General features: G+C 37.4%; 1 protein-coding gene across 4 annotated transcripts in view; it reads right to left on the bottom strand.

Annotated features, from left to right (window-relative positions):
* The window catches only part of AMMECR1 (Alport syndrome, mental retardation, midface hypoplasia and elliptocytosis chromosomal region gene 1), a 116,025-nt gene that overhangs the window by 15,318 nt on the left and 75,239 nt on the right, over nucleotides 1–25,468 (bottom strand). For all 4 annotated transcript variants that reach the window (XR_003509540.1, XM_027533161.1, XM_027533162.1 and 1 more), the window contains one exon: nucleotides 6,739–6,853. Coding sequence is in view for 3 of the 4 variants with exons in the window: in XM_027533161.1 (XP_027388962.1) it covers nucleotides 6,739–6,853 (115 nt within the window). In the remaining variant the exon portion in view is untranslated. The remainder of the gene's footprint in view (nucleotides 1–6,738; nucleotides 6,854–25,468) is intronic.

Genomic DNA, 25,468 nt, shown 5'->3' with positions numbered 1-25,468 from the left:
GAAGACAGTAAAGAAACCCTATAGGGTGTTCTTCTGCAAATGAAATTATCTATTTGTAAAGTGAATAATCAGTCCCTAATATATTTGCTTAATTTAGATTTACACCTATAATGCTGACTTAGAGTATGATGCAATAATAAAGTAGAAGCATTTATGGTTTAGCATTGAGTATGCTTCTTCCTAAAGAGAATTCTTTTGTGAAAAATAAATTTAGAATGCAAAATTTTAGAAAATGGACAATCTTTCACTTTCTTGCCTACTTTAAGTTGGCAATGGCCATTTTAAAAGTTAGGGACCTTTTATGACTTCTAAATGGCTAGCATTCATTCATTCCCTGGATGTAAAACAAAACAGCCATTTTTAAAACTGGTGTCACAGCGTCACACTCTGTCAGCATCCACAGAGACCTTAGGAATTATCTAGTCCAACTCTTCCAACTTCCTGGTGAGAAAACAGAGGTCCAGAAAGGGCAGCAACCTGGGTAGTGGCAGTTAAGAAGAGAACCCAAGTCCCCTCATTTCCACAATTCAGCACTCTCTTTTTATCAAATGCTAGGGATACACACACAGAGGCAACCTGTACAGGAAAGAGTAGTTGAATGGAACTACTACAAGAAAAGGGCTGGAAGAGTTTATGGATTTAAGGGAGGAAGAAGGAAAAAATTCCCCCACCAAACAACGCCCTGGGAGAGAAGCTGGAAGTGAATGGAGGAGGCCTGACAATAGACTACGGCAGCCCATCTCACTAACAGCATCAATAGCTAATAGAAAATTTTATGCATTAAATCACCTTCTAGAGGTTACTTTACTTTGTTCGGCTTGCTTCCTCACTAGGCTTCTGATACGTTGAATTGTTGACTCACAGCAAATTCTTTCTAGGTGGCCAGAAGTGTGAAGCATTCCTTTCCCAATGTTCTACAGCACTTGAAAAAACATTCAAAGCAGAGCATCAGGATGGAGACTAAATCATCCTAACGACAGTGACATCTTACACAACCACATCAAGGTCCCTGAGAAAATACAGTGAAAAACATTTTCTTAGATAGATGAAGCCTATGTATTTTTTTAAAAGGCAGAAATCTTAGGTTAGAAGAGAAGCAAAACACAGTGTCTATCAGAGTTGGGAAAAATAAGGGTCTGGGGTTGACAGAACATGTACCACTAGAAGTCATTCCACTTGGTGACTTCGTGAGTCATGCCAATCATCTGTATATGAATGGAAACACTGTTTTCAGTGGAACATTAATAGGAGCCAGAAAAATGTAAAACCTTTAAGTGGGGAGACAGGGTGAAAAGAAGAACATGAACTTCTAAAAAATATATATGCGAGATAATGACGGTAGCTGATTTATTCATCTCATCTGTTTACTCTCATGAAGGCTGCTACAAAAGTTCCCCATTATTAACTGTAACTGAACACGTCAGAAATGGAGTTGTGATCATTTAAGAGGTGTGCTTTGGAGCTTGCTTTTTAAAGTGAAGTACTGTTCTCTGGGTACTAAGAGTTCAACAAGCTTGGGTGCTTTGGGGACAGAGTAAGACTAGGAGGGACTTGAGGTCTACCTTTATAGTCTGGGGACAGATTTTTGGCACCACGTAAGAATCATGCTGGCCAGCCCCACCCAAGCCCAGTTGATTCCATGTAAGCAGTCTGCCTTAGGGCCACAAGTGACAACTGTATACACCCGTGAGATGTCAGTGATTCAGGAAGCTGCATATAGCAAAAAGTGCCTTATGGTTTGTGACAGTATCAGTAATCTATTGAAATATGATATACGGGTCTACTTCAGAATACAGAAAACATGTCTTCCTCATGCCTTCAAAATGATCTTGTCTCTAAAGCAGAGATAAAAGATGGCTGACTACAATTTATAAAATATTTTGACATCCGTCAGCAAATTGCTGCATCAGTTCCCCACAGAATCACTGGTAGCATACTTGCTATACAAGTTCTTCTACAAACAAAAGGCTTATTCATTTATATAGTCCTGAAAATGGGCAGCTAGTAGATGACACACCTAAAATCACCCCTTGAGTCAAACTCCAGGGAGTATGATGTCACTAGTTTTATCTTCTTCCAGATCTTTAAAAGGAAACATGGCTCCCAAACAGTGTAACTACACAAGTTCTAGGCTCCCTATCATTTCAGAGGACTCCAACATGCTGCATGAGCTCTTTTTTTTCCCCTTTCTAAAGCGCCATGTCTGTCAGCCATCCTGCCACTCAGAATTCTAAGAGTGTTGTCAATTGAAGAATATAGAACAATGACGGTAAGTTTTTGTGTTCAAACACAAGGCAGATCACTTCAGATATCTCCCTAGAGATATAATTTTCCTCATTTAACAACCATGTTACCCTTGCAGGTAGGTATTTCAACTTACCAGTTAATTATTACCCACCCAGCCACCCCCACCCCCGCCCAGATCAATCACTCCTCACTCTTCTCATACCTATCAGGGTAGTAAGTAGATCATGATGTGGGCAGTGATCAGCAATTCTCAGAAGGGAGGGAACACTATTCCAATTTGTCTTTCAAGCCTTTGGTGGCTGGTTTTGTTGTTTTTAATGACTATACAGATTCCTTGAGAGGCTACCTGTAGACACTTTCATTTTAAGTGTATAATAACTATTTTGAGGAAATATAACAGATGGAAGCATTACTGATCATTTTGTCAATTCAACAGTGACTTGAAAATTAGTTACATCCACTTGTGAAACCACTTATCATGCATTCTTCACATTATCAGATAGAAGCATTCTAGCCTCTAAAAGTCTGATGTAAGTCCTATTTTCCTACTAAAGGTCTCATAAAATTAGAGACATGTTACCAAAAGAGAGATCCCAAATAGGCTGAGTTGAAAACCTTGGCTAAAGAAGAGAGTAACTGCCAGCCCTGTGGCAATTTACTTGTTCCTGATCCTTTGAAAATTAGGTGTCTATTACCGCGGGTCACGTCCCTCATCCTCACGATCACAGGGATGTCTTTCTTGTTGTTGAAGTTACCTAACTCTATCCCTGGGGACTTCCAGACTTTGCCCTCTTCCTGCTTTGATCTGGGCATTTTCGTCCTTTTAATTAGGAATTCTACTGCAGTAACACGCTTCACCAGCGGGGGTCAACTCTCAAACTGTACTTCCACCAGAAAAGCCCTATGTTCGAGGCTTCTGCTTATATAAAACATACTCATTACCGATCAATCCCTGACTTAAAAAATTTCCATTGAAATTCCGTAATCAACTCCTGTCTCCCCCTCTGGTATAGACATACACAGTACTTTGTATTATATGTTAAAATTAGATACTTATGGTGAATAGGATATTTCATTCCTAGAAGAAAAGTTAATACTTATTTGACAGTGTGAAATTTCTCAAAGTGAAATGTATACCTTCCTAATATAGACTGACTCCTCATAAAGGAACTCCACAAACAATAATTAACATATATACAAAGATAAACCATAACAGACTTCCCTATAATCTTTTTAATAGTGACTGTAAATTTAATATAATCTCAGTTACATAAACAAATATGTAGATTTATTGATACAAAGACACAAAAAGAATTAAGAGAAAGAATTCCAAAATATTAACAGTTATCTCAGAATGGTGTAATTCCAAAGGGCTTGCAGCTCTTTCTTTATATTTTTTGAATTTTAAAAGTTTTATTCTTTTTAGAATTACTATATTATTATGGACAGTAGTTTAAAATATATACATATATGCATATGCACATGTACCTTTTTATTTGATAAAATCACATAAAATTTACCATTTTATCCACTTGAAAGTGTACAAAATAGGTGGCATTAAGTACGTTTACAATGTTATACAACAATCACTACTATCCAGTTTCAGAAGCTTTTCATCACCTCCAATGGAAACCTTGTACCCATTAGGTAGTCACTTCCCATTCATACCCTCCCCCCAAACCCCTGGCAACCACTAATATGCTGTCTATGGATTTGCCCATTCTGGATATTTCTTATAAACAGAATCATACAGGATGTGGCCTTTGTGCCTGGCTCTTTTCACTTAGCATAATGTTTCCAAGGCTCATTCCTGTTGGAGCATGTATCAGTCCTTCATTTGCTTTATGGCTGAATAATATTCAATTCTATGGCTATATTGCATTTTATCCAGTCATCTGTTGAGAGATGTTTGAGTTGTTTTCCACCTTTTGGCTATTGTGAATAGTGCTGCTATGAACATTCATGTACAAGTTTTTGTTTCAACATCTGTTTTCATTTCTTTGGAGTATATACTTAGCAGAGGAAGGTTACTGATATATGCTTTTTAAAAATTTTCTTTAATTCTACTTTGGCATTCTGCGTTTAAAGTAGCAATGCTTTTTTCAGAATTGTTAAGGATAATCTTTATAATACTGATTATGGTACATTTTTTTAAAGGCCAAATCACATTCTTTTTAAAAATGTAATTTTCATCCTTATTCTTTGGGAACAAATTTCTCTTATGCTAAATACTTTAAACTATGATGAAGTAACTGAAAAATGACAGTCTTCCTCTTAGCATAGCTATTCTAACAGTACTTAAGTCACTTTCAAATGCTTATATATTAAAAGTACAAAAATATATGTATATTTTTTGTTGCTTCTTTAACAGAAAAGCATCACCAAATAGACATCAATATTTAAACTTTAAGGGCTGTATTAAATATATAATGCCAAGTAGAAGCATATAGAATCTTCTAGAAATTCAAACTGGCAGATGGTGATCAGAGAGGATGAATACACCCTAAGAGAGTACACAGTACCAATTCTTAAGTGCTTTACCTCTCACCCTCCCAACAGAAAGATAATACATCTTATGAACATACAAGCCCAATAATATCTAGGTTCATTTTAGCTGTAGACACTACTCGATGTGGACTAAAGAAAATGATGGTGTGCTTACCCATACCTATTTAGCAACTGTTGGCTTTTCCCATTTTTCCTTCCCCGAGAACATATGCACACACATTTATGCAATAAACATTCATGTACATATCACACGTGCACACTTCTGCATATACAAATGCACCCTTTCTGAACTGTACTTCCAACTCAGTGGCTGTAAGTAAAGGTAGGAATGTTTTTGTAGCCCGGTCACCCCCTAGATCTCAGGTTCTTTCTGCTATTATCACTCCCATCCCTACCAATACACACATAGCGCCCTGTGATACAGAAAGCAGAAATATAAGTCTAGCTAGAGAAGAGGAAGCAGTACTCTTAAAACAATAAGAATGACCCAAATTGTAATATTTGTTAATAAGTAAGGAATATGATTTGGGATCACTTAAAAATAAAGTACTGAGATATTTCTGTAATACCGGTAGATATCTCTTTAAGAAAAATTCAAATAGGAACAATAAAACTTAGAGAAAAGGATCGACTGGAATATTTTAATTCTATAAAAGGTTTTTCACATTCCAACTTTGCCAGGATCAACACTATCAACAAATTTTACTTTTTCCTTTACAAAAAAATCTTAAGATGCTTTCATATTCTAATAATCCTCAAAGAAAACCCTACCACAAACCCCAGAAAGGAACTGTTTCATGCTACTCTCTGAAGAATTTTTAAAGTAGCTCTCACATAACAACAATATTTATATCACGGAGATTTTTTTCAATGAAGATTAAGAACTTTCTAAATGTCTTTTTTTCTGTATGTGGACAACTGAAACACAGTGGAGTAAATTGTCCAGGGTATCACAAGAAGTGAGGGGGGGACAAAAATAAAATTAACTGTCAAGAAAGTGGCCTGTCCACAGAGAAAAATATCTCAGTTACCATGGGGGATAGTCATTCTAACAAGGCAGTCGAATTAAACATATCATGATGATACAGTCTAGAGTATCTGTATGCACATGAATGCTCTGTGTATCACTGAATTCCCATTGCTTCATTCTTATACCACTTAATTTCTTTGTGCTTGTATATAATTCTTTTCTCTGCTATTAGACTATAAGATGTTTATGGCAGGGACCAAATCTCAGGACTTGCATGCATGAGGCACATGGCTGGAATACAGTAAGCAGTCAGGTAACATGGGTATGTTCACGTATAAAATTTCATAGATATACACTCAACTAACACCACCCAACCACCAAAACAAATCATGGTGAGAATCTGAAGTTTCTTAACAACTCAACCCCACATACTAAAGAAGAACAAAAAGATGATCAATATAGGCTACTATGATAATTGTAATGCACAGAGATACCCTAGATATACTCTTACTTGTTAGTGTGTGCAAGTACATAGATTAAGGTAGCCAAGAATGAATTAGCATGATTTACCTGTAGTTAACCAATACCCCACTGTTACCATGAGCTGATTTCCCCACTGGTGTATTATCCTAACCCTTTTGCTGCTTGTTACTGTGGTATATCCTCTGACTACCTAACTGTTTGGTGGCAGTCATACCAGAGACGAGAAATAAATTCTAATCAATCCTGCTTACTACTTGTTAACAGCTTTTATGAGGTGCTGTAGTGAAGTTAATAGGATAAAAATGAAGAGCAAATTTAGTTTGGGGTATTTAAACAACATAAGGTACTTTGCCTTCAAAAAAAAAAAAGAAAAGAAAAACTCCTTCACTCACATTTCATTGATCAGCTGTGAGGTTTATTTATCCATGTTATCTCCATCTCCATTACAAAAGAGTTATCTTGGGCCTAATTTTTAAACAATTACTCAGAAGTTACCTTCCTTTTTCTTTAAAAATTCTCTATTGTCTTACCTCCCAGTCCAAATAATCACAGACGTCTTCGAAGTTAGTGAGCAGAGACACTGAGCAGAACAGCCGTGGCAGCTCATCCCTTGTCATTGGGGGAAAACGGCTATCTTTAAGGGCACTGTTGAAAACAAAGCGAATATTAAAACAGTCACTAGATACGAGTTCCTAGTTTCAAATGCAATCATTTGAAAAAGGTAAGAATTTCTTAAAAAATCAGTAAGGTGAGAAAGGTGCCAAAATCTCCAAATGCATTCAAGCACTCCAAAGATTTTAGAAGTTATTTTTGTTCATTCAGCAGATTATGTTTACTAGCCAATCCTGTAACCGATTCAATTGTAAAGAGTGAATGATCAATTACATTTCCTGTATAGTCATTTCCTTGTATACTTCCCTGTTACTTGTAGAATTTGACAATGTTTTATTTGATTTTTCAGGAGAATAAAAACCAGAGCAGTGGAAACTTAGGGGAAGAATTCTGTATCTAGCACTGGTAGGAAAAAAAATATATATATATATTTCATGTTAAAAAAAAAAAAGGTTCACACTAGGTTGGACAGTTACCATAGAACAACGTATAAAAAGTTGAAAAAAAGGTAAAAATGTTATTTTCTTCAAGCAAAAGAAATCAAAGAAAATGAAAATTATCATGCAAATTATGGACTAGAAGTACAAAGATTTCAGGCCCCCTCTAAAGGAGAATTCAAGATTCTACTCAAAAACTGTGAAACTTCAGAAAATAGGGCTAATCTTCGGAAATAAAATTATGATTAGGAGACCATTAATCACATCAATGGATTTCTGAGTACATCAACTCTGATTGAATCCTGTAATCAAGGATAGTATACCACAGTGCCAAATTCTAGAAAAACCTCACTGTAAAGGACAAAAATGTTGGAAGATCATAATTCTTCCTGCAACAGTAGAATAGACAGAAAAGACAAAGACACACACACAGAGGCACTGTGTGTTCCTGTACTTTTAAAAGAAACCACTTCCTGGTCAAGAAAACAAACACACCTCTGATTACCCACTGTATTAATGGCATTTGTGCTGTCGATTTTCAAATGTCCTGTATAGCACAGCCAGGCTTAGAAAATGTTTTCACAGATTAATCCTTAGAGGTTACAAACTTAGAGCCTACAAACTGCTTGGGTCATAACAAAGTTCCATGACCTTTGGAAATAATTTAATTCCTTTTTCAGTGACTTCCTCATTGCTGGATTTTCTTTTTTTCCATTCCTTCCTTTGCATTCAGAAACTCACTCACTGTACTGTACAAATATACCCTATGTTTGTTAAGTATTTTCGATACATTGTGGTGCTCGTTCTGTCCTGCCATACAGAGGAAAATGCTTACAGAAAGACAGAGATGTTATACAGAGAGCATACATGTTTTCCCCATTCAAGGAGCCAAGATTAACCAAGAAAATCAGGAAATCTGTGATAATTCATACTCTAAGAATAGCATTTCACTATTTCATAATTTAACAACATAAATTTCCTATGGTTGGCTTCTTTTATTTTCCAACTGGCAAATAAAGTTTTAAGAAATATTTTCAAGTTCTTATTCAAAGCCAACATAAAGACATATATGATATGTGTATAACACCCCCCCCAACCCCACCCAGGAGAGGAGTTGTAAAAAACAGAAGAATCCCATGCATAAAAATCCAAACTTACACACTTTCAGTTTTCCTTTTGAAAAGAAAAAGAAAAAGAGAGGGTAAAAAGCCTCATACATTAGAATAACATAAAATATTATATTTAGGGTTATAGGTTTTATTGTGGTGAAATATACAAAACATAAAAATTACCATTTTAACCACTTTTAGGTGTATATTTCTCTGGGCTTAAATACATTCACTTATTGTACAACCACCACCACCATCCATCTATCCATATCCAGAACTTTTTTCATTTTGCCCAGTTGAAACAAGGTACCCAATAAACACTAACTCCCCATTCCTCCCTCCTCCCAGCCCCGGGAGAAATGTAATTTTAATACACTTTTATAATTTCAAATAATTATAGTAATATAGTTGCTAATGTTTTTCCTATAAAACAGCTTTATTGACATACAATTCACATACCATAAAATTCACCCTTTCAATGTACACAATTCAATGATTTTTAGTATATTCAGAATTGTACAATCATTACCCCATCCAATTTTAAAATATTTCATCACACCACAAAGAAACCCTATACCCATTAGGAGTCAGTCCATATTCTTCCCTCCCCCCAGCTCTTGGCAAGCACTAATCTACTTTCTGCCTCTATGGATTTGCCTGTTCTGGACATTTTATATAAGTGGAATCATACACTATGTGACCATTTGTGTCTGGCTTCTTTCACTTGGGATAATGTTTTTGAGGTTTTATCCATGTTGCAGCATGTATCGGTATGTGCTAGTTGCTCAGTCCTGTCTTAATTCTTTGCAACCCCATTGACTGTAGCCCGCCAGGCTCCTCTGTCCATGGGATTCTCCAGGCAAGAATACTAGAGTGGATTGCCATGCCCTCCTCCAGAGGATCTTCGCAACCCAGGGATCAAACCCTGGTCTCATGTCTCCTGAATTGGCAGGCGGGTTCTTTACCACTAGTGCCAGCTTAATACCTTTTGTAAAAGCACATCATCCTTTGAACTGAACAATAATATTCAATCCTATAGATATATCACATTTTTGTTTTCCACTGATCTGTTGAAGGACATTTGGGTTATTTCTGCTTTTGGGCTACTGTGAATAATGCTGCTATGAATATTCATGTATGAGTTTTTGTGGAAAGTAATGCTTTCATTTCTCTTGGGTAGATACTTAGGAGTCGAATTGCTGGGTCACGTGGTAATTCTGTGTAACTTTTTGAGGAACCAACAAATAGTTTCCCATAGTGGCTGTACCATCCTACATTCCCACCAGCAATGTACAAGGGTTCCAATATCCCTACATTCTCGCCAACACTTCTACTGTCTGCCTTTTTCATTATAGTACTAGGTCTCCTTTAATGAAGAGATTTTTGTATCTAGCTCTAGCTTTCATATATATTTAAAAAATACACATGTTGAAGTTGCCATACAGTTAATTTTTCAACACTCTGAGGCAGGTTATTATTTTATTTCCTAGCAAACCAGTGAAAGGTATATTTTAGCTCAGTACAATTCAAACTATTTCAAATCAACAAAATTTTCAAGTGCAACTGAGGACCAGGCTAGGAAGCTTTCCTTGTGATATGGAGTCTATTGCTTACTCACCAGGGACTTAAAAAAAAATGTTTAGATCAAAGAGTGAGTGGGAGAATGCTGTTCTGTTCTGTGAAGTCGCTCAGTCGTGTCCGACTCTTTGCGACCCCATGGACTGTAGCCTACCAGGCTCCTCCGTCCATGGGATTCTCCAGGCAAGAGTACTGGAGTGGGTTATCATTTCCTTCTCCAGGGAGAATGCCAGCATGGCTAATAAGATAAAATAACAATCATGCCTTGCTATACGACACTCAAATGTATTAATTTCAAAACACTGAACTAATAAAGGTATGTTAATCATGATGTAAACAGTCTGATTTTACAAAAACACTCATTCAAACAAGACTTTTAATTCTTGCATTTTTCATTGGTAACTTTTCATTAAATTCATGCACATAGACAAATTCCAAACGGCAGGAAGCCCTCAGTATCTCTAAATGCAAATTCCTAGGGAAAAGAACAAGCGATGAAAGCCTAGCGAGGATTTAAGGGATTATTAAAAAGATGAAAAAATGCGGCTGGAGACTACCTCAGAGCTGCTAGACTGGGGTAGATGGCTGATAAACAAGAGGTTCAGCTTCTCTTGGCCCTGCTCCCTTTTGTATATAGAATATGCGATGCGGAAGCTGAGCCTTTAGAGACAGTATGCTATGGGGAGTCAGGCAGTGACTTACTCGAGGTTGACCCAGCTGGTTAGTGACACAAGTAGGTGGACAACCCAGATTCTCTGATGCAAGTTCACAATTCTTTCTAGGATCCACTCCTTAGTTGCTACTTTTGACAGGATTATGAGGTTTTTTTTTTTTATTTTAAAACAAAATGCTTGCCTTACTAGGCAATTCTGATCTCATACCTGCAGTGCCTCTGCCTAAAAAAGATAAATAATAATTTAACAGCATTCACTAGTAGCCAAAGGGTAAATAGAGCTAGATGTCCTGTCTACTGGAAATCTGCAGGAACAAAAAAGATTTTTAAATATTAATACTGTCCATGGAAAGCATTTTATACCAAAGTAGTATGTGCCAATTTAAAGAACTGACAAAGAAAGAGATCTTGTAGTAAATTTGTATGAAGTTCTCTTTGTTACAATAGGAAGCCATTTTCTAATGTTTAAATATTGCTAGGGAAAAAAAAAAAAAAACACTTATGTACAAAAATCTGTTGGCTGCTCCATCACCCATATGATGGATGGCTAAGGTTTAAACAACAGTTTGATTCAATACCAAATTCAAATATATTCAATTCAAATTGGCATCTTCCCAAGAATATATTCCACCTAATTGAGAAGCAGCAATAACATCTGTCAAAGTTAATATCTAATGTTAAATAGCACTTTAATGAAAATGAACATTAAAGAAAAAAGTATTAGGAGCTTAGCTATCAAAGAATCACATGGTTTGTGACAGTACCTGGAAACTATGAGGGGGGGAAAAAAACAGCTGAAAAGAGACAAAGCCTTAGATATGGCAAGGCTCATCACAAACAACAGAGCATGCAACAGAAATTATTTGTGAGTCTAGATAGCTAGCCATTCACTCATTCATTCATTCTTTTGCTTTCTAAAACACTGATGACCATAATCAGTTAACCAGTGGAAAGATACCAAACTGAGAAAGGCTTCATATTACAAGCAATCATTTTCCAAGACAAGGAAGTAATAACCAAAATTTAAAATCCTTGTTTGGACAGGTGAAGAAAAGCAAATCAAGTATACATTAATTAAAAAAAATTTTTTTTAAAACAGCTTTTTACACAAGGGGTTTCAATTATCTGGAAATTCTGCCATTCCTCATCAGAGCTTCTAGAACAGAATGGACATGTGACGTGTCTAAACTCCAGGAGCTGAGAATATTAGAATCCTAAGCCCAAATCTGAAAAGTTATCTATATCCTCTCTTCCACATTAAGTATCAATTTTAGCTTCCCGTGGTCCAAAAATAAATAAATAGGCACAAAGCAGAATGCAAAAAAGTAAGTGATCATTCATCAAACCTAAATGTAGAGAGGAACAACAAAGGACATGGTCATGCTTAAGGAGTGAGGAAGGGAACCTCATTTTGGTGAGACTTGAGACCCATAAGAAAGGAAAATTTTAATTGTAAGCCACATGTAAATGTTTACTTAATTGGGACATGTTTTTCCCTTTTAGAGTAATGAGTACAATCTACTTGCTGCTTAATGAGCATTAACACTATAATTTATTAATTGTAATATGTATTTCTAAGCATGATAGGATGGGTACTTAGCAGGGAGTGGAGGAAAGAACTAGGGCATGGAACAAAAGAAAGAGAAAATATGAAGGAGGAAAAGAAAATTAAAATATATAGAAAGAAATAAAAATGGAGAGGAAGAGAAAACTAGAAGCAGAAAAAGGAAGTGGGCAGCAAAGAAAGTTAAAAAAACACACACAGAGGGGCAGAGAGAGAACGCAAGGATGGAAGAATGGAAGGGTAGGAGGGAGAGGGAGATCTAGAGTGGTGGGTGCTCAAGGTTTTCATGTAAGTTATTTGGCTCCTATCCTATAGGATTCAGAGGCTTTAGTCTGTTATCACCTACTGTCCTCTGAATGGCTTAAAGCCCTTGAATTGCTCTATGCTCTAATCTGGAATTCTTAAAAGGCTCTACTTTCTGAGATGGCCACAGCTGCCCACCAGGAAGGAAAAATACTCTCTGGGCTACATGCTGTGATGATCAGAGCAATATTGTCAAGAATCTGCCTCCTAGCACAAGTTCCTCACCTGTAAATTATGAGACAAGGTTGTGAATTTGATTTAGTGGAGCAGAACTACAACTGGAAAATATCAATAAAAGATATTTCTTCATGTGAAGAAACAGATGGCTAAATGTTTGGTGTATGTGGCAGGTATTCCTCCTCTCTCTCCATGTAGCGTCCACATGATGCTTTCCCTGCAGAGTTTCTGGGTTTACTTGATCCTGTTTTTAGAAATGAAGGGCTAGAAACTGGTTTTTAATTATTTTTCTGATGGAAATCTTCTAAAATATATTCTACCAGAGTATAACGGACATAATTTTCTCTGCATGACTCAGGTTCATCGTTAAGACTCAATATGACTTAGGCCATTCATTACTATACAGTATTGGAACAGTACTCTCAATATAGTCTTGGCAATAAAAAAAAAAAAATCTGTAGGTATGGAAAACAGATTACACTATGACCACCAACAGATTCCATCTTGGGAAATTTGAAAACATGAGATTATCTCTACTTTGAAGAGAATGTAACACAAAAATAACCTGACATAGACTTTCAAAGTTTCAGGGGATCTGACCCCTGTGTTCTCTAAGTTTGTATACTATAAAACTGAACTACCTCTCAGTTTTCAATTCAACTACCTAAATTGAATCAAATGTCAATTTTATTGCCTTTCTTGGAGAATCTAGAAAAACCTCTACAACCCTGAACAAGCATCATTTTCCCAAGGTCATCAGAAGCATTTCTCCAAGGTGTAACAACAGTTCCCTGTGACTTACCACTGATAAAAATAGCTCTGAAAAATGCAAAATTGAAGTCATCGTTAACATATGAGCCCTATTTCACAGTCCTATAGAACACAGCACAGGAGAATCATCAAAAGCTTGGATTCTGGAATCAGAAACGACTACATGTGGATTGTGGCTCCACTGCATGCTAGTTGTGACATTTGGTTAAGTCTCTTAACTTGTGCCAGCCTCCAGTTCCTCTTCTATAAAATGCGGATACTAATAGTACCTACCTCACAGAGCTACTGTGACAAGTGAACAAAATAATAATACCCGCACAAGTGCCTTACATACACCAGGGGCTCAGTAAGTAGTGCCCCTCCCCCGCCATCATCAAGGTTTTATTTGTTAAGTTTATACCCACAGGGCTGCCTCCATGTCATGTTTCTGGTGACAGGAATGGAGCCTCAGGACTAAGATTGACCCTTCAAACTTATGAGAAGATCAAAGCAAATTATCTGCTCTAGGAACTGCTGTGACCATTGAAAGAGAATAATGGCTATGCTTTCAGGTTCTGGTGTTTTTGAGAACCCTTCATTTTCTTTCACTTTCAAAATATTTATTAAGCATCTGCAGTATGCCTTTTATTATGTGAAGAGCCACAGAGGATTTAAGAATAGTAGATTACAAAATAATACATGAACACATGTAAAAGAGTTTGATAGGAAGGCTGAGAGGCAAGGTTAGGCAAGGTTAATGTCTTTTCTGGAAGGATCTGTTTACACTCTCTGCTACTGGTTTACTGGTTACCAAATGACCCAGAATTGCAGGTAAATTCACAGAAATTAAATGTATACACATTTTTGTTTTCTAGTAAGACGTCTATTACATTGAGCAACATACTTCTTTATCAAGAATTTCCATTATCCTGCAGCCATGCATTCATATGTTGCTTTGTAATGTAACTCTTAGTTTTCCTGAGCTAGGTTTTAAAAAATCTCCAGGGCAGGGATTGGCTTTTTACTTCCATATAAAAAAAATGTTTACCAAGAGATGCAATTCCCTGAACTGTGCTCAATTTATCTTCAATGGATTTAGATATGCTATTCTCTATCTTACTGGTTATGCTCCAGCAAAATCCTTAGGAAAAAAATGTAAACACTCTCTAAGCAGCAGACACAGGATGAGAGATGAGAAGCTCCATGCTTTCCTCATCTCACCCAGTGGTCTCCAAACTGTTTTGATTGAGCATTCTTATCAGTAAAAGAAGTCTGAGCATACATCCTCAATATGTATATTTATTTACAAAGTATGTATCACAGTCACGTACAGTGAATATATCCAAAGCACAGTACAGACTCAGAATAAGTTTGCTGTTGAACATAGTGGGTATAAATACATATTTCAAATAATGTTCTTGATAATTTCCTTCTTTGGGGGGCTGACATCTTGTCAGGTCCAATTAGATTATATTCATTTTCACTTGATGACTTGGCCAACCAATTTACAAGGTGACTTGCAGAAGTGGCAGCTAGCTCCACCTTTTTCTTGTCCTTGCTTTGTGCTTATATTATGACTATTATCATCACTCCACTGTTCCTTTGCAGGAATGTTCTTAAGCCATTTGTCTACCCTGAGTGGCTTTAACTAGCTATAGCCAACCTATGCATAATAGTCAAATGGCTTAAGAAGGTTCCTGCAAAGAAACCACAAATTGAAGATAATACTAAGAACCACGCATCTACTTAACCAGGCTCGTAAACTGAAATACGCTGCAACATACTGCAAAAGTGACTGAAAGAAGTAGTGTGCCACCATCAACTCCCAGCAAATCGTGGTTCTCAGACTTTCCTCAAGATCCCTCAATTTAGAGTATGCGACAATGACCCACTGACATAGACCAAATGGGAGCACCAGGGTCAATGCATACATTAAATATGAATGGAGTGTCAGTACTTTCTTATATTTTATGTAAAAGATCATAAATAGAATTTCTAATCTTTTCGTCCCACTCCACAATGGATGGTCTGGATGTACTGCTCTTAGGAGACTGCTAATCTAAAGCTCTTAATCAAATTCTAAGAAATTGGTTCTGATATACTTAGACACTATGAGCAAAAAGAGCTTTCAATACAAAAGAGCTAATACCTACAGAGTGCCTGCTGTGTGCTAAGTGCTAGACATGTGTTATCTTGTTGAGTCCTCAAAACAACTCCATTTTGTAGATGAGGAAACTGAGGTTCACTGAGTTCAGTGAGATGAAGCAACTTGCCCAAGGTCATTAAAGCAGGTAAGAATTGAATTCTGGACAGCCTGCCTCTACAGCTCCATTCTGTTTTCACAGCACCGCCTCTAGAATGTTAGTGAATCAACTTCGGTATATGCACATTCAATCAGTTCTAAGGAATTTTCCCCCAATTAATGAGGCTTCTCTTGGGGTTTAACTGGATGTTGTAGGTTATAAGTGTGGGCAGGTTCTGCAACGAAGACAAATAGTACTTTTTTAGTGAAAGTTTTGGCTTGTTTTTGCTCTTTCTTAATTTTGATCTTGGTGATTCAGAGCTGCTGTCACTGAAAAACATCTGTTTTATCTAAATTTAATAAGGCCTATTAGTGGGACACTAAGCCTTCCCTTATTCTGAAGCCTTTCCACAATTTGAAATTTAATCTACTGAAAGTCATAATAGCGTTACCAAAGTACTAGTCTTGGACATATCTAGACTGGCAGGCCTGTTTCTGATTTTTTAACTTTGCTTTTCCAACATGAATGAATAAGCTCCCTCATACTCACCACAAGAGTCATGCAATTTTTTTCCCTTCCTTCTCTCCATGGTAATCAAATCTATAAGTTGAACTCTGTAAACTGTGAAACATACGGTGTCACTCTCACTGATGTGCTGTGTGAGGCGGTTCAGTCTTACCTATGCTAAGAGATTACTGTCCCTTCTTAAACTCTTGTTAGTGCTAGCTGGTGCAGGTCTGCTGAGAGCTAACATGCTGGTTCTTATTGGATGGCCTGTCTATGATTTTCTCAGATGTCACTGACAGGCAACGAAGGGTAACAAAGGATAAAAGAATTAAGTCAGTCTTGAAGATGAGGTACAAAATCAACTGATCAACTTAACTCAGTCCTGCTGAGGAAGAGGGAGTGAAAGACTCCAGCCCTCTCCACTGACTCAAGCGATATGTTTTTCATCTTTCTTTTCCTTCTCTTCTCACCCTCTCCCAGCTTCTGGATGTTTTCCTCTTTTTCTTCCTCTTCTTCCTCTACTATGGTAAGGAAGGAAAAACTGTAAAATGTTGCAAGGAGATGAAAGAGAAGAATGGGGGTGGGGGGAGAGAGGAGAACATTAAGACAAACACATATAGCTGCTGCTTCTACTGGACAAGTGTACAGACCAGCATGCAAGGCAGCGGCTCTTGGGTCAGGATGACCCATTCCCTTCCATACTGGTTTTAATGTTCTGTTTCAGCCTTCAGGGAGTAGATGCGTGATGGTGACAGATAAAGGTACAACCCAGTCCACTGCCTCTTTTTCTCTGGGGTTTTAAGGTACCCTTGCCAAGGGGTTGGGGGTTGGGAAGAAAAGTCAAGGACCTCAACCCTAGCAGCCTAGCTGCTCAACCACACGTTTACAGAATCACTTTCTTTGATTTGCGTACTTTCTCGAGGCATATATCTCAACAACAAAGCCTGTTTTTAAGGCCTCTGTAACTTTCCTTAACATTCATTCAAATGGAACTCTCGTTTTTATCACTATCTGATATCTTTGGGGGAAAGTTTCCTTTAAACCATTCATATCATCTTTGTTTTATATGATTCTTCATAGAATTTCCAAAGGGTCTTCACATCTTTTATCCGGACACTCAAAACAGCCTCATGAAGTTGACAAGCTAATGCTACATTATGTTAGAAAGCACAATAGATGTTCCTCTGAGAACAAGACCCCCTGTAGTCACAGAGTCACAAAATGCCAGAGCCACAAGCACTTAGAGACCGTCTAGTCCACACCGTTCACTTGACATCTGGGGGAACTGGAGCAGAAAGTAATGTGCCCAAAGTCACACAGCTACTGAGTAGTGGAGTCAGGGCTTAGCCTGCTGCATCTTCAGACATCCCTTGTCCCCCATCCATTCATCTTTCCAGTATTCTTTCACATATTTGTTGACCAGCTCTGGCCTAATCCACTAATATTCCAGCAGGGATGTATGGAGGAGGAAGAAGAAAGTGCTGCCAAAGACACTGGGGAATAGCTACAACAGTGAAACAGTGAGCTTCCCAAGTGCCAGGCCCCTGAGACTTGTCAGCATGCTGAAGTCACGCAGAGTCTAGAAACTGAGCAGATAAGGGTGGGGGAGCAGCAGAGCAACGCGGTCTTTATCACTGCCCTCCTCTGCATTTCCAGTCCACTCCTTCCTCACCTCTCTTTATTCTTATTCACTCCTAGTTAGTGGTTCTCTCTCCCCAGTGTGCTTTTCCCTTGCTCTCTCCCCAGTGCAAGTCCAGGCCATCCATTCCGGCCTGTCACTTCTCTCTAGCTGCTGAGCTACATAGGATTGCTCAGCAGAAGAGTTATACATTTTTAAAATAAGGTATTTCATTCCCTTTTCTCAAGCTCTCGCAACTAGAGAATCTGTCCTTGTAAATGCCACACTATGTTCTGGTGGTGTGTCTATAAATATGTCAGACTATAAAGCTGGTCAGGGCAAGATAACCTGAACACCCATTTTCCAGTAAACAGCACAACACCATGCGTGGATCCAGCATGGGAAAAATATGTGGTTCTTCGTGTACTGCTAAAGCCCTTGGACTTTAATCCAACCTATCTTCCAGTGTCTTAACTTGGAACAGATTTTACTTTATTCCTTTCAACAAATATGTTTACAGTAGGCCTGGTCAAACAGAAAAGGGTATTTTTTAACTCTTCATCTCTTGTTTGGTTTATATCTTGATAAATCTAATTTTCAAAGGCTAATCAAAATTTTACTTGTATAGTTTCCCGTTCTATTACCATTAAAAATTACTTAATTCTCTCATTGAAAAGGTCCACTCTGATTTTTGTTTCCATGAGACAAGCACATGGGGTAATGAAATATGTTGGAAACGCTTTGCAATATGCTGCTGAAATAACAACAACTGCTGATTCTGTACTGCAGTACATATTAGGAAAACCACAATAGATGTTAAAAGGAAACTGCATCATTTGGGGATGGAAAAAATGCAATGGATAAAAGCCATGCAGTTTAAATTACAGTCATGTGACAATAGCTCTGTCCCCCACAGCAGCAAAACTTGCCATGAGTAAGTGGTGGTCTTAATGATTACTGATGGAAGAGATACCTATGATCATGAACTAATTAATGCAGTAAATATTTACTGAATGCTTGCTATGTGCTGAGTACAACTTTACCTATAGGGGCATAGTATGTTCAGCTGCAGTCCTGTGGAACACTTTGCTTCATTGAAGTTTCACTATGGTACAACTGGTGTTTATATGAGCAACTCAGAGTACCTAATGATAAGTACAAGTTTCAAAGTAAGTCATATTTTAGAGACATAAAAAAAGAGAGAGAGGTACTTAAACTCACAGGGCCTTACTACTTTTAACTTTATGGATACTAGGCTATGTCAAGAAAATCTACAAGACTAAGCAAAACCCTATAGAAACTCAAATTAAAAACTTAGTTTTTGACTATTTACACCTCTGCATGTGTTCTATGTCTAATTTCATTGGACCATCAGCTCCTTGAGTGCGGCGACCGTGTCCACTTCTGCTCACCATTGTATACCCAGTGACTGGCATTCAGTAGCTAGTGAGTCAATGATAGTGAAAGAAAGAATACAGGAAGGTAGTCTCATTTCACTGTGTATTTAATAATATTTATTGGCAATATAATAAATATTAAATGGCCCCACTGATTGTGCTTTATTAAACAGTCAACATTCCCCTATACTCTAAATAGCCTTTTATCCATCAACTGAAAAACTGTCCACTGAAGTATGTTTTCCTTGGTTTAGTATCCATTAAATCTATTAAATGCTGCTCATTCAGAAGGTGGTAACTGGTGTTTTGAGTCTTTAGTTGGATTACTGTGCATTCACAGTGCAGCACAGTTTGGCAACATTTTTCAATCTAAAACTCATAGACTGCTATAAATAGATAATAATCTACTCCCATGACAGAGTTACAGAGTTACTTTGATCTCAGTGACCTCTCCCTGCTTTGAGGAAAACACAGATGCCTTGTAACCTTGAGGAGCTCAGTGGCCTCTTAGGTTTGTGTGGTGATTATTACTACTATTTTTCTGTAGTTTGGAACATATAGGGGCCCATATTACTCATCTTTCTTTAGGCCTTTCACACCTTCTTATAAAGGAACATCTTATGAACTGGATGAATCACAAGTCAGCCAGGGCAGGCACAGAAGAAAGAAGCACAAGATAACAGTCTCTCTAAATGAACAAGGGTCTGAAAGAAATCAGATATCAGTTCACAAATAAAAAAAATTTTCCTTAAAAAAAAAAAAATCCTCTGCCTACTCTTCCAGTTCTCTGTGAGATTTCAGGTAAGTAAGTGTCTAAAGGGAAAAGGGGACTTGTTGGAAATCACCTCTCACAGGTAATGAGAATGATCTAAAGGGAAAGAAGCTGACTCTGGAGAAGATGGATGGACTGCTGATGCCCCACTTGTGGGGCTGTCAGAATGCTCAACTGAGACGTTCTAACAACCCACTGGGCTGATGGGGGTTAAAGAATTAGTATGCATCAGCACACATTCCCTCAATCACATTAGACTTTCACATCCCCAGGTCTGGTTTGCCTTTTACAAAAATAATATTGGTTTAGAATGCTGCTCAGAGCCTGCTTTACAAATCTGAGAGACCAGATTGTAGCACCTCTTTTTCCCTTGCTACTGCCACAGCCTCTCCCTCCCCCATGTAACTAAAAAGCCACTTCTTAGACTTTGGTAAACAATGTGAACAAAACTGAGAGAATATTTCTGTGGACTTAACTTTCCTGGAAATAATTATCAGTGAAGGAAAACAAACTCTTTGTAACAGAATAAAACGTCATTAATTTGAGCTCCACTAATTCAAAAATCTGTGCTAATTCAAACAGACCTATGCTGACAGGAAAAGAAGGGTCTGCTCCTCTAAGTAAATCAACTTTGTAATTAAGGTTGGAAGAGAAGTACAGGACTTGCTGAAAGAGAAACTATTTTCAGAACTGTAGAATTAACCATCTACAAACACTGTAACACCATAACTACACATTTTTTGTGTATATGAAAAAGCAGATCTCTTGAAGACTTTTATTTAATAATACTCAGCCCACTTGGGGTTACCTATGTCATTAAAACAAGCAAACTATTTTAAAAGAAAATCATATTCATTTTTATTGATTATACTGGACTTCCTGCAATTATTTTGAATTTGGGAGCTCTGACTTCCACTTTGGTGTTGCTAGGCTACCTGCCTCCAGTCGTGGTCACCCTCAAAGACCTCTGAGTACAAGTCCTATGGGAGATCACTAATAACTGAGTCAGAAATATGGCCCAAGTCCCCCACTGAGTTCAGTCACTTACTGTCTGATCTAAAGAAGTCACAGACTTTTAATACCTCAGGTTACATCTAGCTGTAAAACTGGGGGGGGAGAACAACAACAAAAAGAAAGCATACATCCCTTAGGTTAGAGACCTACACACCAGAACAAACAAAATCAAATGCAAAGCAACAAAGTCCTGGGGAAACCTATGTATTCAGTCATTGTGAAACAACCGTCAAATGAAAGCACAACACAGTAGCATCACTGTCCAAAGGAAGTACTCCTGAGGCTGTTACTCCTCACACCTCCATACTGGCTCTCACTTCACTAGCACAGGGCAGTCTGCCAGCTCCCTCGGTGATCATGGCTCACTGCTTGAGAGGCCAGGTTACCTTGTCACAAGTTTAGCTCTGACCACTCTAATGATACTGTAAGCTCCTGGATTCCTACTGGTTTCCCTTAAGCACAAGAAATGCAGAACTAGCATATCATGGAAGGGTACTCTACTAATTTCACTTGGGTTGAGGTGATAAGACTTCCTCTTTTCATACACAGAACTGTAAATCAGAGCACTAGGATTAAAAAAAAAAAAAGGTTCCCAAATTTCTAGTTTCTATAGAAACTTTGAAAATACCAGAACCATGAAACATGTTTGCTTAAGAAAATCTGGGACACTAAAATTGATAGGTGTCCCACAAGAATAGTGAATAAAATAATCATAGGTCAGTGTTCCAATTAAAGTGAGTGCTAGCCAGTACATTTTATAGGGAAAAGATTCTTTGAAATGGTTTTCGGCAAGAATATCTATACTCTATTTTTAAAATTATTTTCCTCACACCTCTCCAGCATGTGTTATTTGTAGACTTTTTAAATGATGGTCATTCTGACTAGAGAGAGTGATACTTCATTGAGCCTGACAGGCTACAGCCCATGGGGTCACAAAGAGTCAGACACGACTGAGCGACTTCACTTTCACTTTCATATATGGAATACTACTAAGCCTTAAAAAGAATGACATGCCATTTGCAGCAACATGGATGGACCTAGAGATTATCATACTAAGAAAAGTTAGACAGAGGAAGATAAATATCATATGATATCACTTATATGTGGAATCTTAAATAAACAACAAGGTCCTACTGTACAGCACAGGGAGCTACATTCAATATCCTGTAATAAACCACAATACACAAGAATATGTGTGTGTGTGGATAAGTGAAACACTCTGCTGCATGCCAGAAACTAACACAGTGTTGTAAATCAACAATATTTCAATGAAATAACAAGAAAACATAGGTCTCCTTATCTACTGGGTTGATCATTTGTGTCAGTCTCTATATCAGTGCCAAAATGAGAGGAAAAAGAGGGTCCACAGTTTCAAAAGCATCTATAATCAGACACCATAAACTTGTGACTCTTTTTAAATGAGACTTTTACTTTTTAAATTATGCCCAGTAGCCATGTATGGATGTGAGAGTTGGACAATAAAGAAAGCTGAGTGCCGAAGAATTAATGCTTTTGAACTGTGGTGTTGGAGGAGACACTTGAGAGTCCTTTGGACTGCAAGGAGATCTGACCAGTCAATCCTAAAGGAAATCAGTCCTGAATATTCACTGGAAGGACTGATGCTGAAGCTGAAACTCCAATACTTTGGCCACCTGATGCAAAGAACCAACTCACTGGAAAAGACCCTGATGCTGGGAAGGACTGAAGGCAGGAGGAGAAGGGGATGACAGAGGATGAGATGGTTGGATGGCATCACCAACGCGATGGATGTGAGTTTGAGTAGGCTCCGGGAGTTGGTGATGGACAGGGAGGCCTGGTATGCTGCAGTCCATGGGTTTGCAAAGAGTCAGACATGACTGAGTGACTGAACTGAAGAACAGGCAAATATTTAAGGTGGTCAGCAAACACAAGACACAAGTCAACTACTAGGCCCAAGTAAGGTAGCTGAAAGTTCTGATTTAGGAGGGTTTTTCCATGGGAGATCATAAAAGGCATAATCCATACTCAGATAAAACTAACCATTGGTGATTAATTCTCTAAAGAAAAATTAAGAAATAAATGTAGTCATAATACAGATTGGACACTTGTCTGAGGTTGTTTCACTACTTCATGCTAGACTATTACAACATATTAGCATAAAAATAAATGTTCACAATCTTTTATTTGAAAATGATTCTTTTAACAATGTGTACAACAGCAACCACCCTGTCATTTTCACTAAATTTCAGGGCTTCTTTTCCTTTCAGAACAAGTCGACATTGTTTCTAAAGAATCATCTAAATAATCTTGTGGGACTAGCTGTTCATTTTTATTGCACTATATGAACACTGCTCAAACTCAGTGATCCCGGATACCTGGAAATGTTATTTTCTTTGTTAATGGAAATTACTGCAATAGGGGATGGATTCATTGACTCCAGGAAACTGCCCCCACAGGCAGCTTTGAGGGTCTAGGCCAGTCAAGGAAGCCAAAGTGTCACAGAGCACTCCTACATGCGTTGGAGAAGACCCCTTGGATAGAGTTACACTAGTCTAAGAGTTTCAGTTAGGACATCAGTCAGCTACAATATAAAAACAATTCTTCTAAATTGGAATCATATTCACAAAACATCTGGAAAGTTCCCCAAAGGAGAAAAGATTACCAAGAAGTATTGCTAAATAGATGGAAGAGAAGATGCTGACTTTTATCATAGTACAAAATTCAGTCAGTTTCCATTGTCCTAGACAAATCAAAAGACATGCTGTTTACATTTAAGGAAGCCTGGAATACATTTTAATTCAGCCCTGAAACCCAGACATTCTTAGGTAATAAGTACAGATATTTAAATTCCATAACAACCATTCAGTGTTTACAAACATTTATTTCTTTATAGATTTCCCATCCACAAAATGTATATTTGGTTAGAAAAGGAATTTTGAGGGTTTAGCTGTACTTTAACAAATATTACAACATCAATGTTTTTTTCAAGCAAGCGTAGCCTATAAAAATTATCTTTTATTTTCTAAACTTCACTTTGTGGCATGAGCTAAAAGAAAATAATGTTATCAAGGATCCTGTTCCTCTATTTTCTTTATTATGCCTTTACATAGAATTATATATTAAATACTACTATCTAATATTATAATGCATATATTTTCTAAAGCAAAGGAGATTAAAAAGTATAAACTTCCAGTTGCAAAATAAATGACTCATGGGAATAAAAAGTACAATGTGAGGAATACAGTCAATAATTATGTAGTATCTTTGTATGGTGATGGACAGAAACTAGACTTTTTGTGGTGATCATTTTGAAATGTATAAAATATCCAATCACTATGTTGTGCAGCAGGAACTAACATACTGTTTGTTAACTATACTTCAAAAACAAACTGATAGAAAATGAGATGAGATTTGTGGTTGCCAGAGGTGAGGGGTAGGAGGGAGAATTGGATGAAGGCAGTCAAAGGCACGAGCTTCCAGTTATAAGATAAATAAGGACCAGGGATATAATGTGCAACATGACAAAGATAATTAACATTTCTGTATGTTGTATATGTAAGTTGTTAAGAAAGTAAATCTTAAGAGTTCTCATCACAAGGAAAAAATTAAAAAAAATTTTTCTTTTGTATCTATATGAGATGATGGATGTTTACTAAACTTACTGTGGTCATCATTCATGATGTATGTCTGTAAGTCAAGTCATGATGATGCTGCACACCTTAATCTTAAAAAGTGCTGTGTGGTGATTATATCTCCAGAAGAACCAGAAGAAAAAAGAAATAAGACAATGATATAAGAATATATTAAATAGTATTTTTCACTCTCACTACCATATCTTGAAATAATTTTCAATAAAATTTTAATTTAAAGTCTTCAATGCTCAAATTCAGGAAAAAAGATAACCTAAGATTAAAGTCAAAATTACAATGACATTAAAAATAACTCTTCTATAAGCAATGTGTCAAACGTGTACCTTTTCCTGCATTGCTTATCACTTGTGCCATCTCCCCATCACGTTAGAAAGAACCTTTAGAGCCATCGTCAACTCTTCCCTTTACCTTATTCCCCACACACAGTCTCATCTGTTCTACCACTACCATGCTTCTGTTATATGTCTCTTTACATCCTTTAGGCTACTAATCTAGTTCAGGCCTGCAACATCTCTCATTTAGAATATTTAAAATTAGCCTTTGCACTATTTTGTCTTTCATCTCTATCTTTTTACTCCATCATATGTACAAGCAGCCAAGTCATCCCTAATGACCCTCTTACTCTGCTGAAAACTTTTCAATGGAAATTTAATGCCTTTAGAAAAAAAATCCAGCCCCAGTCTATCATTTTCTCTCCCATTGTCCTCACTGGAGCTCAAGCCACACAGTGTTACTTTACTGTTCTCCCCCAAATGACATACATACTATTCTGCCTCCTTGCATTTGGCTCAGCAAGTTTTTTTGGACACATAATGCATATGTTCTCCACATCCTCACTTTTGAATGTTGAAATGGAGTCTTAAATGTCAGCAGACTG

This window comes from Bos indicus x Bos taurus, chromosome X, assembly GCF_003369695.1.
Source record: "Bos indicus x Bos taurus breed Angus x Brahman F1 hybrid chromosome X, Bos_hybrid_MaternalHap_v2.0, whole genome shotgun sequence".
In the NCBI taxonomy this organism is placed as follows: domain Eukaryota; kingdom Metazoa; phylum Chordata; class Mammalia; order Artiodactyla; family Bovidae; genus Bos; species Bos indicus x Bos taurus.
This window is presented reverse-complemented; position numbering and strand designations above follow the sequence as displayed.